The 17,624-nt window shown below is 39.4% G+C and overlaps 1 protein-coding gene and 1 long non-coding RNA gene across 3 annotated transcripts in view; one reads left to right on the top strand and one right to left on the bottom strand.

Moving 5' to 3' along the window:
- Window positions 1-17,624, top strand: part of LOC124176501 (zinc finger protein 395) — an 82,944-nt gene that overhangs the window by 48,602 nt on the left and 16,718 nt on the right. For both annotated transcript variants that reach the window (XM_046557875.1, XM_046557877.1), the window contains exon 4: window positions 3,391-3,701. In XM_046557875.1, the coding sequence (XP_046413831.1) occupies window positions 3,391-3,701 (311 nt within the window). The remainder of the gene's footprint in view (window positions 1-3,390; window positions 3,702-17,624) is intronic.
- Window positions 3,641-7,289, bottom strand: LOC124176504. Its single transcript, XR_006869395.1, has 3 exons — window positions 6,934-7,289; window positions 5,095-5,969; window positions 3,641-4,543 (listed from the first exon to the last, which is right to left on the bottom strand). It is a non-coding gene; the product is annotated as an uncharacterized LOC124176504 (long non-coding RNA).

Genomic DNA, 17,624 nt, shown 5'->3' with positions numbered 1-17,624 from the left:
TATGGTTATGGGTCGGCGAAAGCTGGAGCGAGGCAGCAGATCCAGGGCTGCAGTTCCTGGTGGAGGTGTAGGTGGCAAAGCCCCCGCCGGGGGGAGAGAATATGTCATTGAATATTGCACAATCATGTGACATCAATATCTATTCTCATAGGTAATCCTACTTTCAATCAAATTTCAAAGAATGTCATGAATTTCAAGTTTAAATCGAAATGTTATGGGTTTGTTGAGTGCTTTCAAATTTTGAATTAACAATCATTGTAATTCTTTTATTCATGCGTAGGTGTGATCATTTTACTAATTTGAAAGCTAGAATATCATTGAAAGTTTAGGAAACGATAGAAAATAAAAAAATTATTTGCGGGAAATATGATTTCATATTTCTCACAAGTCTCATATTTTCCGCAAATCTAATGTATTTCTGTGGGAGAAATGTGATACTTTTTCCCCACAGATGGGGGAAAAAAGTCGAGAGGAAATAATATGCTAGTTTCGTCCCGCTTTTCAATTAAAAATAGTTAAATTATTTCAACGGAACTGTGGCTTGTTGAAGTCGGCTTGGGGTAAAAAAAATTGTGATAAGAGTACGTTTTTCGATCCACCACAGCCGATAAATCTACTTTCAACTTCTCTACGATAACGAGTAAATTTAAACTCAGGGAAACTTTGGTCATCCTGCTTTTCTTTCTTTCAACTTATTCGACTTTAAATTGAGGTATCTCAGTTTATTGAAATGATAGTAGTCTTCCGCATGAATCACAGATAAATTTTTTCATTGTCCTCAAAATATTTGATCAATGTAGGTAATCGATGCTCCTCCGAATCGATGATATTTTCTCTTTTTAACAGTTTCATTAAAATTTGATCATAATCAACTAACAAGGATAAATTGTTATATGAACATGAATTGTTTCCGGTATGGCTGGAGTCGTTATTCTGAATCCAGAAAGCTCGTTGTCATTGTCATAGTCATAATTTTCTTTTTCGATTCTCTCAACTCTAGCAGCTACCTGGTTGCCATTCGTCCTGTCTGAGCTGTCGCGTGACACTTGACGAGTCACGCGCAGCAATTCCCCGAAGTCACGAGCGTACACGTACCAATATTATGTACATCATACCTATGTATATATCCGCGTATTACCGCTCGTGATGATAAATACCTAGGCTGCAAGAGTGCAGACGACTAATGGTCGGAAGGATGGCCGGGGTAAATCGCGCTTGGTTTCAGCGACAGGAAATCAATATCATAAATATTTTTCTATCTTGTTTTACCCAACGTAAGGAAAAGCTATAATTATATTCAGAAAAAATGAACCGTTGTTAGAAATCTTCGATATTTCCGCAAATAACAAAAAATCTGGTTCGTCGTGAAATTTATCTAACTTGCTGTATTTGTTTACGAAGTATTCTCAGTCGAAAAACGTTATTTCCAACACCTGCTTGGGGAGTTTGATTTTTCCCAAGTGCCCCATTTCCAAACAGTGGGGTAAAACAAGGTTGGCGTATGCGTACGATTCAAATGTTATTAGTACTTTGCACACTAGGACTTTGACTGTGGCGCATGCGCACTTTCGAATAACTCAATTTTACGCGCTGTATCATTGAACGTAACTTACCTAACTCTAATTTCACAAGCTGCCGGTGGTATCTTCCGTGCTTCTCAAATCAGTCTCTTCTTCACAGATTTTGGAAAAAACAGCGTGTATCACACGTGCCAACAGGAGATATCTGAATTGCGTGATTGGCTTATTCTACGTTCACACGCATCGGGAATCTCCTACTTTCCGCACTTATAATACAATGTACCATTATCTTGGTAAATAACTTTCGAACTGCTTGTTGGATTTTAATAATAGTTGGATCAGTCACAAGCTGGTATACAGCTCGAAATCATAAAGATTCGTTTAGCTGGTTACGAGATGTCATGGGCGAAAATTAATCATAAAAATCTAGACCTTCGTCTTGAAATGGTCGAATGTGATTCTCTGTACCTCAAGACATGGAGATCTAGTAAAAACTCGACTTCTTTTGCAGCGTTTTTTCGTGTGACATCTGCAGCACAGAGTACAGAATTGACGAGAAAGACTTTGCGGTTAGTTTAGGTTGCGATCTGACAGCTACGCTGTTCTTAATCAATTAATTATCAGCTCAGAGTCACTCCAAGAAAGAAACGTGATCTCGTTTCGTATCGCTCGCTGCGGTTGACCTTAGAACGAACCTTGAACACCCGCGTATTGCAAACGCGTAAGCGTCACTCCCATAAACTGGCGGCTATCAAGTTTATCGGATCTAGGAACAAAGATAAAAAATATAATACGTACTCCCAGTGCAATTATCAACGCGCTTACGTACAACAATGATCTAGGTACGAAAATCTTGGGAACATGTTCAATGGATTTTATGGAAACTACAATGACATGCACAAACAATCAATTCAAAGTTTTATACATTCATACTCCTAAATATAGATCTGCTGCTGTTACTGTGGTTATTGTCAATTATTCTTATCATTGCTGATAATTTTTCGTCCATTATTGATCTCGTATACGAAATCTTATCGTCAGATTCAAGAACACTTTGAATCGTTGTTTATTGTGAGCAGTAACGCTTAATTTTTTTTCACAAGTATACCTATTCAGAAAATTCGAGTGTAATATTAAAATTAGATTCAACAAAGGATCTTTTAATTTCATATTTCTCAAGTGATTCTCGAATGATCCTCCAAATATCCAATGCTTGGTAGAAAAAACAATAATCAATTTACCAATTTCCGAGTGAAAGCATAAGGTAGCTCATTGTCACTTACGTAGAATTGATATTCCTATTTATTTGTTATTAGTGACCGAATTACTCGACAAATCATTGAATAAAAATTACTGAATTAAAGTTCTTTCACAAATAACTGTTAGAATGAAATTTTTTGCAATTCCTGCTAAGTTACGGCTTTGTTAAGTTTTCGAATCTGGAAAGCCTGTCCTATCCAGCTCTATCATCGAAAAACCACCTAATACGATCGTGCAAATCTCTTTAATAAAGGCGATGACGCAATGACTCACTGTAACTATAGAAAATAGTTTTTCATTCAATTCCGTCTTTTAGAGGCATGTTTACTTCGTAAACAAAGATTTTTAACAGGAGTTCCCCCATAAGATGTTGTGTAAAAAATCGATTCTGCACAATTATAAAATCCTCTCTCACCGAGTCTATCAACAGGCGTAAAACTTTATATACGTTAGAGGAAAATTTTCAATTCTGAAAACCTGGAGCATAAATTCGTTCCACCGTAATCGCTTTTGTGTCCGAACGATCTATGCAGCAAAAACAATAAAAGAATTCACCTACGGCAAACGTGTATATTTGATGAAAACTTCGATTTTTTTCCCCACCGATAAGGGTCATGGGGAGGTCGTAGTGGCGTGGTCGTCGGATCACCAGGAGCTGGGGGAGCTTCGAACAGCAGCAGCAGCGGCGCCTCCTGGCGGAGCGGAACTCCGAGTCCTCCGCTGAGCGACGAGGGCGCTCCAATGACGCCGTCGCCGTGGCCAACCCCGGCAATCCCCTCGTCATCTCACCACCATGCGAACACCCAGCACAACGCAAATACTTCCGGTTCCTCATCCTGCAGCACCCCGGGATCTACGACAACTCTGGATGAGGGGATCGTCCTTGATTATCTAGGTGAACAGCATCCGCGCAAGAAAAAGGTAAGCAAAAAGTAAACCAAAAAACAAATTCTGGAAATCGACATCCTTTTCTCTGGCATGTCTCAGTTATTCTTCTCTAGATGATCCAGAGCATTTTTTCCCTCATTATATGCATGTAACAACGGATGCCAGCACTGCGATGCTGAAAGTTTTCGAATATTCACCATAGAAACTACACAGAATATCTCTTTCTACTTTTTTCCAATCATTTCTAAGGTTCGAAATACCTGCAACTCTCAATAGTTTTTGTATTTCGTGACCATGGATACTTCCGGGTTACCATTCCTCACGCACAACGTGATACTTACGGATTTTTAAAGGCCATTTATTTCAATATCAGACCCACACACATACGTTAAGACCGTGATAAGACGGCGTACCGAATCGTTATATAGAATGTATTTACGTAAACAGTCATGCACAAATTGATTATACAACATTTCCGGAAAACGATAAATTTCTGATTAACCGTCCTTTGACCTGAAAAAATGTACAAACCAAACTAAAAAGCCAACAATATCGGTATTTCAACCACAATACAATATATAACTTGTGATCCTTTAGTTATATCGTTTTTTTAACTCATATTGTCGTGAACTTTTTCGGACACTTTAATAATCAAAGATACATACAATTTTTTACTGTTCATTGTCTTTAAAGTTTTAATTTTGCGTCACTTTGATTTCGTTTTCACGTTAGTTTAACGTCAGAGTGCAGTGACGGTAGAATCTTTGCTCATTGTCAGCTTTGCTCGTACTTGCCAACTTCTTTGCACGCAGCGCTGCGTCCGTAGCTATGGATGATGGTACCCGGGGCTGGTCAGAAGACCAGCGTTCCTATCTCTAAAAATGACGATAAAAATTTGTCCATACCGACACTAAATACACCTAAGTATACAGAATCAGGTTCAGTACGAGAATTTGGGTTTTTTAGAATGTTTTTTGATACAAGAAATCTATATCTAGGAAATATTTGTTCTTAAAATGGCCGGTATTTTTTTTTTAATCTACCTTTAAATTGGTGTGAAATTGTACACTCACTGTGTTTTAATTATTTATTCTAAATATACCATCTGGTAGCAAAAAATGCACTATACGCTGAACATATTTGAAAATAAAAGTTGTTTCTTGCCGGAATCTTACTCTTTTTAAACGTATCGTAACCAAAATAAAAGTGTAATCGCTTTCACAACCTTTTCTATGCATTTATATTCGTGTAATTCAGCTGAAGCCGATGCTCAAACGATCAGCTGATCGCACAGTCCGCCGCCATACTGGATTAGAGTCCAATACATATGACTGACAAAATTAGAAGTGATTATTCGTGTACGCCTAGTTAAAGAATCTGCGTTAATCGCAAGCTAGAGAGGTGGGCAACTGGCCTTCATACCCACATTTGCTATTCGAACTTCGAGGCACACATTCACAGTGAATACATAGATGCAGGAATAGAATATTTCTCGTTTCCCAAGACTTGAATGATTATTTTCCTCTTTTTTCTTTTATTTCTCTTCTCCGCTGCCATCTCCTGTAATATTTTTAATATACCCACCACGATGACATCAACGAGGTTACGAATCAACTAATTAAACTAGTCGTAATTGCGCATTTGGCACACGTGACATCACTGCGCTACTGGCTTGGTCGATTTGAAATTGGAGGATAGCAGCTGTTACATGTAACGTGTGCGCGAACCGTGCATGCGTAAAGCTCTGCAAAGATGCACTGCGCGAGGAAAGACGGAAGGAGGGCGATCCCACTTAATGTCAAGCTAAAAAAGATACGTAATATCATTGGCTATTCGCGACCTGAACCGTTGAACTGCAATCGTGTAGACAGCGCCGTAGCTAGGTGCGGGCGAACCGGGTGCCTGCCTAGAGCGCCCTCTTCCACAGGGGCCGCCATTCCCGCAAGTTCGTGGAAAAACAAAAAAAAAAAAGAAGAAAATGTTATGTCAGCCCTAGTACCACTGAGAACTAAACATGTGTCATCCGTATGTACAGAATATAGGTATGAAGCGAAGTATCTAACATACACTAGTTCACTCTGTACTCACACTTGGCTGCCAAGTGTAGCATTACTATCAGTTGAATCTTTCTAGGGGTTGTTCCATATAAGATAAATAGTAGTATATTTTGTCGCAAGTGCGGAAAGTGGGCAATTACGAATGAGCGTGAAGTTGGCAGCGTGAACCCCGAAGGCGATTGCTCTGATCACACGAGTCAGATATCGCCTATCCGCACGTATGACATGATATTCTTTCCAACACCTGTGAAGGGAAGTTTGATTTAAGAAGCAAAGAACGGGCCACTAACGGCGCGTAATATCGGAGTTGGGTTATTTACGCTCACTGATACAAGACGTAAAATTGAGTAATTCAACAGTGCGCATGCGCCAAACACAGTCCCAATGTTTAAAATTGAGGAATTCAGTTGTGCGCATGCGCCCGTTGGCCCGTTGTTTTACGTGAGTGTTCGGAAATGAGGTACTTTATGCACACTGCGCAGACTTCGAAAACTGAAGTTTTCAAGCAGGCGTTGGAAAAAGTATTTGTAGATATTTACTTAAGAGAACAATTCATTTGACCAAAATTATTTTCACAAATTAATCTTTACTAATGGACACACAGAGACATATTTTGTACAGTACTTTTCGAGGCATCTACAAAACGCGAACCTATGCAAATGAGCTACCTTAACACACCACCCTCAGATTGCAAACATTTATACACGTGGAAATTGAAATGAAGTTGCACAGAAGGCCATGGGGCGTAGATATTTATTAATTATTATTCATGCGCACAGCTGCCTCCGTAGCGTGGGTGCAGGTTACAACGCTCTTCCGTATATATGACAGTAAGCGCAGAGTTCGCGGGATGCATGTTTTCGCGTTTATATCGATACCGGTATCTGGTACTCAAGGTTATAACACTAGACAGTGCGTTCGGGCATCGGTAACGATTGCCGTCGGCAAAGCTGCTCAATTTTTTAACTTGCACACATCATTTGCCACATAATAAGTTTAACACGTTTCAGTGTGCTGCTGCTGCTGCACATGCTTTATACGCAATTTATTCAACGAGCAAAGTAACGCCTGTGCATTATGCAACGGCCACATATGGGTAAATTATGCATTCATCATTACGTAATCCTGTATCAATGATTATACATACCTACGCATATATTAAACACATAATACACGAATGCGTGGGTGAAGTATCAGAAAAAATTTACCTTGTCAATTTACTTTCTGGCTGGGATACATGAGGTGTAAGTTACTGGAATATCGGTATGCAACCTTCGAGGAAATGTTCTTAAATAATTTCACGGCATACTCGCGACGCGACGGGACTAGGAAAAAAAGACGCGAGTATAATAACAGCGAGTATGAGTGACCTTCCGCATTTTACGATATACATGTCTGGACAGTATACTATGTTATAAAAGACCGCGATGACAATGAGATTTGGTCGTTCTTTGACATTGCCTGATACATATGATCTACCTTGGTGTACTTTTCCTTTGCCGTAAGGCCCCAAACTCAAAAAAGGAGGACAAGCTGCGCCGACTTCTGCCATCAGGATCCTGCACGGTGGATAGAGCTATAAGCATACACATTATACCTGATATATTCGTGACACAGTGACACGCATAAGCAGCCGGTCCTTGCCAAGCTTCGCGGCTCACTAGATTGCCTTGGCTGGTTCTGTGGTGTGATGATGTAAACTGGATAGGTGCCAGATGATGACGACGGAAAACCTCACAGCGTCAGCATCACGGATATATATTGTATACGTGTGGATGCGATTTACTCGATTTAGAATTGGGTGTTATAATTTGGGCCCGGTTTGCAATGGTCGTAAAGACGTTGAGACGACTTTTAGAACTTTGAAAACTGTCACTGAAACCTCTCTAGGGTTTTAAAATTACAGTCAATGAGACTTCTTTTAGGGTTGAAAACTGTCGTTAAGACGTATTTTGGGTTTGGAAGGTGTCGTTAAGGCGACTTTCGGCTTGACCGAACAGACATGGATTTCTCGAAAAAATGTATTGATGAAATTTGGGATCCAGGAAGTGAAGATTGATCATTTGAACGAAGGTTTTCTCAGTGACCTTGAAACGGATTTCTCATTTAAAAGGACAAACGTCAACTTTTGCTTATACGCCTAATGAAATTATTATGAAGTATTCTAGTTATTTAGATGACGTCTGTGGCATCGCTGGAGTTGAAAGGGTAGATAAATCTACCGTAAGTTATGTACTTAGAGGAAATGTTAAGAGTGTTACGTTATTGTTGTGATTTATATAATAACGCAAATGAATATTATACCAGAGATAAAGTGAAAACAAAGAAATTAACAGATCGGTTACGCATAGAGCAATAAAAAACAAAGATGGACGGAAGCACGTGAAGTGACTAAATGCATCTAGCCGATACAACATCGATACGTAATCTGTATTGTATGTTATGTCAAATGAAATTCATGCTTGACTTTGAATCGATAAGCGTATACCTACGCGTCTGACTCTTAACGATTTATAATCGTTTGAGTTAAAACTGATATTTCAAGGCCAACCGGTGATATTTCCACAAGGTTAACGCGTCGAATTTAGCAACTAAACTACCGATGAAATATTTGTTTCTTTTTTCCGATCTGAAAATAACAGTCTTGATAAGAGAAAAGAGCGTTAGTCATCAATAAAAAAAAAACAGTATGCACCATTTTTAATTCTGGATTAATTAGGTTTGTGACAAATTTTACTTTTATTGTTACTTTATTTTTTACTCAGAAACTGTAACTGAGATCATGAATAATAATTCAACAAAAATGAACAAGGTTATTTTCGATAAACGTCGGAGACGTTTAAAAGGACGTTTATCCGAAATTTTGGTTACGTTTCAGCATCCCTGACCGAAACTTCGTGCTACCATTATAACCTGTAAAATCCAGATCTTGACGTTCTTTCTTGCTAAAATAGCAAACAATGACGTTGCAATAATAGCATCTATGTCGATTTTCTATATTTTTAATTGTTTAGGTAATCCTTCTTTACTTGAAAATAAAACTCAAGATTAAGTGTAAAAAATGAATTACTAATTCTTGAGCTTGGCGTTTGCCGATTCTCGTGTTTTATCATTCCATGTTGCCAAACTTTGTCGCGAATTAATTGTGAAATGGAAGAGTCACATTCGCACAGTCTCGTTGATCACGCCGTACATAATATACCTATAACCATCCTTTATAATTATATTATCATTTACGAATCGAGCTGTTCGTATATATGTATATGTATATATTTATATCTACATAACATTGTACGCATTCATTGTAAAGATATAACACATGTGTGTCGCGTAGTCAGGAAGTGCTGGCAGTCGTAGATTGTTAGTTGAAAGAATATACCAAAGGCACGTGCGCTTCGTATCTGCACAGAGTATGTAGTAATAAGACTAGGATTTTATATCCATGTTATCGCACACTTGAATACTATTAAAGCACAGCAATGCATTGCTTACTCGTAGCTGGGAAGTGTCACGGATTTTTTTTATCTTATATTTTAGTCGTTTGAAGAAGAATAATTTAGACATTCGTTTTCTTTTTTCATTGGAAACAAAGTTCAAGTAAATTAACACTTGGTTGAAAAACGTACTGTATGACGTCACCCGTGCCAAAGTAGCTATGTTTATACATGTCAAAAGCGGCGAAATTCAATGACACATAAGTTTTACAATTTATGGTTCTTAATGGAAATGAAAATATATAATCCAATTATTGCACAATACTCTACCTTATGCACGTATGAAAAAGAGCATGAATTTTTTCCCCATGAAACTTCTACATTGTATATAGGTGATAAACATGTATCTGAAAAAAAATTTTTGTACGTACTGTGTGTAAAACACAGTATGAGAATCCTGAAAATTTTTCTAATGCCGTTAGCAATGGCCATAAAAAGTAGAAGTTGTCTGCTAAAAGAGGATTTTTTTAAATTTGTCATTATCGCGCGTACCAATAATATTTTAAAATATCACCAGTCTTGAATAAGCATGTCGGATTTTTGATAGCGATATACATTTTTTTTTTCACGAAAATTTTGTAAATATTGTTGTAACCGTTGATCCAGGTCCTTAAAACTTGAATGTGATTGATAAATCTCAAATTATGCTCAATTTTATTTTAGATTACGAGTATTTTAACGAGATATTGCGTCGCGATACCCCAGCCCACATAAAATTCTTGTTCTAAGGTGTCCACACCCACTCAAAATAGTTCTAATCACCCTGGTCGCATCCTTCGCACAGAATTCTTCTGTACCTGCATAATGTGCATGCGCACTTTTGACGTCATAATGGAACGCGGCACGTGGCTCTGTACTTGGGCGGGGGCGAGAGAAGCAACGACTAAGGTCATAGTGACCCTGAGTGCACGCGCGGCACTTCTCCATACTTATATGCAGTTGTTTTATAATGCGCAGAAAGTGTATTTCTAGGCTCTGTGAGAGCATAGCAACCATACCGGCATCTAACATCCGCCAAAAGATACATATGTACATCATATATATAATTTTATAGCTAAAAATTTGGATGCTATAATAAGTTACCCGCAGTTGGCGTCGCTATTTCATCCCATTTAAAAGGTCAATTCATGCAAAAGAACAGTGTCTTACGAAAATCTGACTGTCGGCAAAATTTAATCAAATGTTCGAACAGATATTTAAATTACAATTTGTGTGTCGAGTTATGACATTGCTAGTAAATATTTCGTATCGACAAACGATTCACATGCTATGCAGGAATTATATCAGGTTTACGGAAATAGTGGAGAAATATTTTGACTATGTATACTTAATTGAAATTTACGAGAGATATAAGCTAAAGCCACAGTGATAGAGAAATATTAAAGGGCGATGAAATGATCGCATGCCAAACTGTTTATTTTTTCGACGAATTAAGCCAATGCTATTTTTACACATCGTTCTTATCCTGTACAACGAAATCTCTTCGAACTTCAATAAATGGATATGAAACCGTGCAAGTATATTGACAGACGATTGTCACTCGTTTTGATGTTATGGTCCGCTACTTTAAAACTGAATTTCGTATATGTTTTACAAATTTTCCATCAATTTTCAAAAATTTTTCCAGTGATCACACACGCGGCATCATAAGCCGTATAATTTCCCAAAGTCTCAATAGATTTTATCGTTGAGGGTAAGAATCGAGTGTAAAATACGATTTGCATAATTCGTCGGTAAACTAGAACTGTCTGAAATCTCCTTGAGAATATCCGGATCAGCCGAGCCCTTCGAAAAATCGGATATTTTTATATACGAACTAAACTTTGCCCACGCTGTGTTTTACGCGATGCGTGTTGCGGGTTGCGCCGATTGCCCGCCGCATGCCTGTTGTTGACCGACTTGCGTCCTTGACTCGCACCGACCTTCGACTAGCTTCAACCGACGCTACCGCTTCCGTGACGAGGGATTTATGTATCGCCTCCTCTTCTCGCCGCTCGTCATCCCACGTGAAATTTTCCTCGTAAATCATTAATACGCAATGCGTGTACTTACTCTAATTCGATACGATTACCCGAGAAACTAAAATGTTATATAATATGCACAGATGCAAATCCCCCCGTGCATAAGTACGCATTGATACTGATAAACGCGCAGATGCGCCGTCCGATGCGATAAACGCTTTGCGAATAATTTGTCGCATATCGACCGTCGTCGTGAAACACGCTATCGCAAAGCTTGTCGTCTTGTGTTTTTTTTTTTTTTTTTTATTATCATCTCGCTTGTTGTATTAATTGTCAACGGATAACGTTCGGTCCTGGAATCCTCTGTCCTACGTTACCATTGGAACGCTACCGGTATCGTCGCACCCAGAGATTAAAACCCGCGTCGAGTCGTTTGTTCGTTCGTTCGTTCGTTGTGTCTTGGCACCGCGCTGTCTGCAGCTGGTCACCTTGCTGTTAGCTCGGTGTATTCCTCCCCCTCCCCCCCCCCCCCCTCCCCCGCACAAGCAACAGCGTGCATCGTTCACAATCGAACGCAACGCCCCCTTGTATCCTAGCGTCATGCAGCCGAGCTCATTGTCAGCTGCTCGGTGTTACACTGCGGGAACTCGGTATGACATAACTCGGTAACGTAGCACGCGTAACACGTTGCGCAACGCCCTAAAGTTAGCTCAGGTTTGCGAACTTGAAATATTATACCCAATAAACGAAGTCATAATTATTCCGTGGTTACTAATTCGTCCCTGTTCTAACGCCGTGAACTTAACCGAAGTTTATGAATTTGGAATATTACTTTCGACGGACGAATTCTTAATTATTCCGCTTGCTCAACAGTCAGACTGCATCTATTAGTCCCAAGTCAACTCGTTTGGGGTTAGAATCGTGATACGAGGAGAAAATTTTTGGAGCAGAGGATCCCCTGGAAGCACGAGAGAACTCGACGGGAGACTCGCTCAATTCGACCCTGGTTAAGTCAGGTTATGCAAGTATGAGATCACCGCGTCCCGCCCGCTCGGACTGAAACGATGGGCACGGACGCGTCCTTGGAGCGAGGCGCGGGCAAGCGAATTAACACAGCGTTATAAATACCGCGCGTTAGCGTCCCCGGCAAATATGTATTGTGTACATTGTTTACAGTGGACGAAAAAAGTTGTTCTAAAAATGCACGGCTTAGCCTTTGCTATCTAGCTGTGAATTTTCAGCTTGTATTCATGTAATTCCCAGTAACTTAGAATTCGAATACTCAACATGGGCGTGGTTAACGCAATATGGCGTTGGAGTCGGTAATCAGCTGATCGGTTTAAGTGAATTCGGTAAATATCGAGGCGCAAAATGCATCTTATAATCTAATCTACTCGTATTCTCTGACATTAAGTCTATTTGAAGTATAATATCCGATTAATAACCCTTTTTATTATTAAACATGGCAAAGTTGGCGTTTTGCATTTACTATGGCCTGATCGTATCTTCTGAATTCAAGGATCCCAATATCTGGATGATGCAGTTACGAAAAGTTCATGATACACGAACATTTATTTGTGGCTGAACGCAAGACTCGGGCGACAGAGAGCCGCTTGTAAATACATATGCTCGGTAGAACGACTGCGTCAGTCGCACTCGTGTTCAAGCAACACGAATAAATGACTCGAGCAAATTACTATGATTGCAGGTTTGCGGATTATCTTTGAATAAATTCCTCTCGCCATTCAACGACGTAAAACATATTGCAGAATGGCGTGCTGTACATATAATATCGATTAAAATCTGCAAAAATTTGCTTGTTTCAACGTATCAAGAGCAGAGCAGTTAAGGTTTGCAAAAGTTTGCGATTTCTATAGCAAGGGCTGTATTTACACTCATGACTTGCGCAACCGCGGAAGAAGATATTCTTCTAGTCCAGAAACGCGTGAGAATATTGTGCCAGTTGAATACGAGTACTACAGTGTCGCCTTAAATTTGTGCCGTTTCACCTCAAATTCGTAAATTTTGCTAAGCAAGGTATTGTGATCAGACCCAGAGATTCCCTACCTGCTCTACCCTAGGATACGACATTGGGTTTCCCTACCGTAAACCTATCTTACGGTAAACTCTTATCTCCAGAAAATGCCTCAGGCGCCTAAACCTTGTTCCAAGTAAGTTAAGGCGGAAATTACCAGTAAAAACTTACTATGCAACTTAGAAACCACCAAAATGACAATGTTTACAAAATTGAAAACCATCGAGCAAATATAGCTAGATCGTCACGCGCTCTTATTCTGTCTCCATGTAGTTTCTGCATAGAGCGGTGCCTTTCTATGTTATCTTTGTGCTCATAAAACTTTCAATCGAAGTTGGTCTGAAGACGACGGAGACGAAAATTCGCGAGCGAACTGACCATAATTACGACGTGGTCAGAAATACAAGGAATTATATATCTCCGTTCTTGTTCACTGATTGTATCAAAATAGAGCTTGAATAAAAGCTTTGCAAACCCACGTTCTAAATGATATTCTCAAACGTCGTAGTTAATCGTGAAAGGGGAGAATTATCGGTTAATATTTTCACTGTACAGGTCGTAGGCTTCTTCTTCGCGGTAAATAGACTGCGCCGACTCGCGCGTTAACTTTTTTTTTTTTCATGCACTTGGCGCGAGACTTTACCGAGTCTCTTGATATAAAGGACGGAATTATCCTCTACAGCACTCATTCCTGTTACCTTCGTAAACTCTGCTGTCCACACGGATCGTCTCGCAAAATCTACATGGATATTCAGACGCTACGAGCACCGAGACGCTGCAGCTTAAAATAACAGACGTCGGACTGTGGCCGACAACTTTCGGTAGTCGTGGTTGAAAATGCGAACTAGGCTCGCCTAAATGACGACGAAGCTCTTGTCGTCTTCTTTGTCATTTACTGGAAACATGGTATCCACGCAGCTTTCGTCAACCTCTCTAGTTAATCTTGGTAATCGCCTGAAATTTCAGCTGTAGTAAAATCTTCGACTGCATTCAACATGCTAGCTCAAACCAAGTATTTCTCCCTTACCATACAAACGAACAATGAGATTGATAATAATATTATAAAACGAAAGTAATGGTTGGACAAGTCAGACAGTACAAGTTCGGTGAAAAGCTCAACGACTCGTCCAACTATTACTTCTGGTTTAGAATCAATTTTAGGTTATTTGGCATAGATGAACGACTTTTCAAACTATCACTTCCGTTTCGAAAAAGCTAAAAGACTTACCACTACAACCATCACTTCCTCGGTTTCGAAATCAATCTTATTTACTACACAAATGTACAAATCTAGACGAATGCACGTGTGTGTCTATATTATATTTTAGCGAGGACAACTTTCGTCTTCAATTGCGTAATAGTCGCTATGTGATCATTTTAATTTCGCATATACCTTGGTACAATAGACTCCAGCGCTGACGCGTAGGCGAAACAAGAACTGTATACGTGGGTTTGGCGTGACGTCACCAACTGCGATCAATATGGCGCCGGTTCGCCTCAGCGCAGCCTCCTTGAGTCTCGTCCCTCGCTCAGAACGCAACGTAGCCCTGTAATGACCTACGATGTGTACAGTTTGTCTATTCGATTTAGTCCCACTCTATGCCGCAGAAACTAACATCATATAAATGCGTGATTACAGCCTCTCTGTATGCTCACAAGTTCCAGGCCTATAAAATTTTTTCCACCTATCGTTTTTCGCTTTTCCGTCTCTCTCTTTCGGTCTATCTTTTCAATTCGACAATTAACAACTCGCACAATCTTTGTTATGGTAGGTAACCGACGGTGCAGTTGATAATACCTATACAAGGAGATAATGACAACGCATCGTCATTCTGCAACCAGAAACGCTATTTAAGACATCCGTGCACTATATGTTGCAAATCGTGTCACGTAAAAAGAATTGCTTTTTTCTCAGTTTTTTAAAAACGCATTACTTCGAGATGCCCGCACATTATTTTCGACATAGTAAATTGCCGCATACGTAATGTAATAAAATTTATAAAAATCAATGTAACTTATTTACGTGGATATTATCTCCAACGCGTATATACCTATAGTAGCCCCACCACGATAATTTGCGCCAAGCAAGATATTGCAAACCGCTGTAACAAAACGTTCTCTCCTTCCCTCTCTCTCTATCTCTCTCCCCCCCCCCCCCCCCCCCCCCCTTATAGACATATCAAACTATCCATCTATCTATCTGTGCGTTTGTCTACCTATCTTCCTCTCACTCATTAAGCTACAGACCTTGGAAACAGTCGTTTACGAACAGCTTTCTCTATACACAAACGTATACGTGTACGTGTTTAAGAAATATGTATACATGATTACGTAGGAATAGACAACGTAATACTTATATGATGCAGGTTACACGGGTAAACGCTGAAATATTTCCTCGGTTTAGACTCTATAATACTTAGCTGCAATATCGATAAACGTCCTAAGGCGACAGACTTTCTTTAAGGCCACGAGTTGAGTAGGGAAGAGAAAGACAATGCGCGCGTAATATCGCGTAATAGATTTACCACATTCCGATCTTGCGTAAGTTATATTATCAGTTTCTATACCGAGCACCGATAGAAGTACATCTCGTATACGGTAGTTCGAAAGTGCAATCCAACCGAGCGGATTCAAACAGATGAAAAAAAGGGGATAAGAGTAAAAGCTGTTGATTTTTATTTTGGAGAGACTGATTATTGTAATAGTTAATCACGTTCGCCTATAACTATAATATACATCCATGCAAACATGAAAAGAACTTCATGGCCGTTGTGTCAGACGCACGCGAAGCCCGTTTACATTACGTACTGTACAGTTTTCGTTGATTCTTATACAAGGTCGCGCTTGCGCACTGTACAGACTGTGTGTACGTGTACTAAAATTGACGCGACGATGATAAAAAGGTGTCGCTCGAACATTCGGGCCTAGGACAATCAGCTGTGCGTCACTACAGCAGACGGTGCTAACTGATCTTTAGTCTTGAACGACGATGAGTTACAGTTTGAAGTTGAAACCGTTCGAACTACTGTACTCCCTTTCACCTTTTTTTTCCCGAGATACAGATACCACTTCGTTAGTCACGTCAGTTCTACTAACTTACAACGATCTCTGGTTCCAAAGAATGCACTATATGTACAGTGTACCTACATAGATACTCTTCAGCGTTGTACATATGTGTTCGAGTTGTACATATAACTAATACACGCTACATCATTATACGCGTGTAGGTATAGCGGAATGAATTTTTAACAGCATTCAACTTGACTTGCCCAACCAGTGTGACGCAATGCTCTGACTTGTTATAGTTTCTAACTTTTTGCAGTATCTAAGTTTGTATGCCGTCAGCTGCTTAAGGGGCTATCGGACTTTCCTGTTTTACCAACAGATTCAGGCAATCGTATTTTATACTTTTCTCTTCTACAAAGATGTAAAATTACTTCAAACCTTGGAAAACGAAACGATTTATGCTCGCGGTGGTTTGTGATTGAATAGTCGAGTGAATAGTACAAAACATTGACAACCAACGAATATACAACTGGTGTAAGATGATTATCATTCGCTTTGAGGTTACAGCATGCATATTTTTTGTATCTTTTCAACAATTATCCAAACTTTTCTTACAACTAGTCATCACACAAGTGCGATTATAATATCGCCATTACTTCCCAAAGCTTGCCGCTGTTTCATTACTCACAACTGAAACTTGTCGAGAGAAAAATGTGTAAAATATGATTTGCAGAACTTATCCATGAAATAAGAAGTTCCTACAACTCATCTTCAGAATTTTCATACCGATTGTGAGAAAAGTGATTCTAGGATCGTGATGTTAATTTCTGCTAGGTACAATTGGTAACGAACGATTTCTTCCAGTGCAGTAAAGTTGTTTCGGGTCAAAAAATAGCGAACAAATTAGGAATGACGGCGTTGATAAGATTGCAAGCTATACCGTTGCACTTTTCAGTTATGATATTAATATCGTTCATTATAATCAATCAACGACCTTGATGACGGTCAAACGGACGTTATCTTGTTATAACCGTGCATATTATAGCCTTGAGAAACCCCTTCTTCACCTTTACGTTTGTGTTGCGTTAGCTTTGGATATCACGCAAATTTCTTGTAATACTAATTAACGGATTGCAGGTATTTATGTTTGAATGAAATTAATTGATCTTAATTAAAATGACAATAAATATATGTACAACGAGTTGATATGATAGTAACTCGATGTTATTGGTTGTTAACATGAGGTACTCGGCAATAGATTATTACACGAGCATAGATTGAAATTTGTTGAGTATAATTGGTGGAGTAAAGACGTCCGCTCTGGTTAAGGGTGCGCAGACGGCTAATATATATTCGAAATTGAAATAAAGAAAAAGTCGTGGGAGAGGGTAGGGAAGGACAGA

Source organism: Neodiprion fabricii, chromosome 2, assembly GCF_021155785.1.
Source record: "Neodiprion fabricii isolate iyNeoFabr1 chromosome 2, iyNeoFabr1.1, whole genome shotgun sequence".
NCBI classification, from domain to species: domain Eukaryota; kingdom Metazoa; phylum Arthropoda; class Insecta; order Hymenoptera; family Diprionidae; genus Neodiprion; species Neodiprion fabricii.
This window is presented reverse-complemented; position numbering and strand designations above follow the sequence as displayed.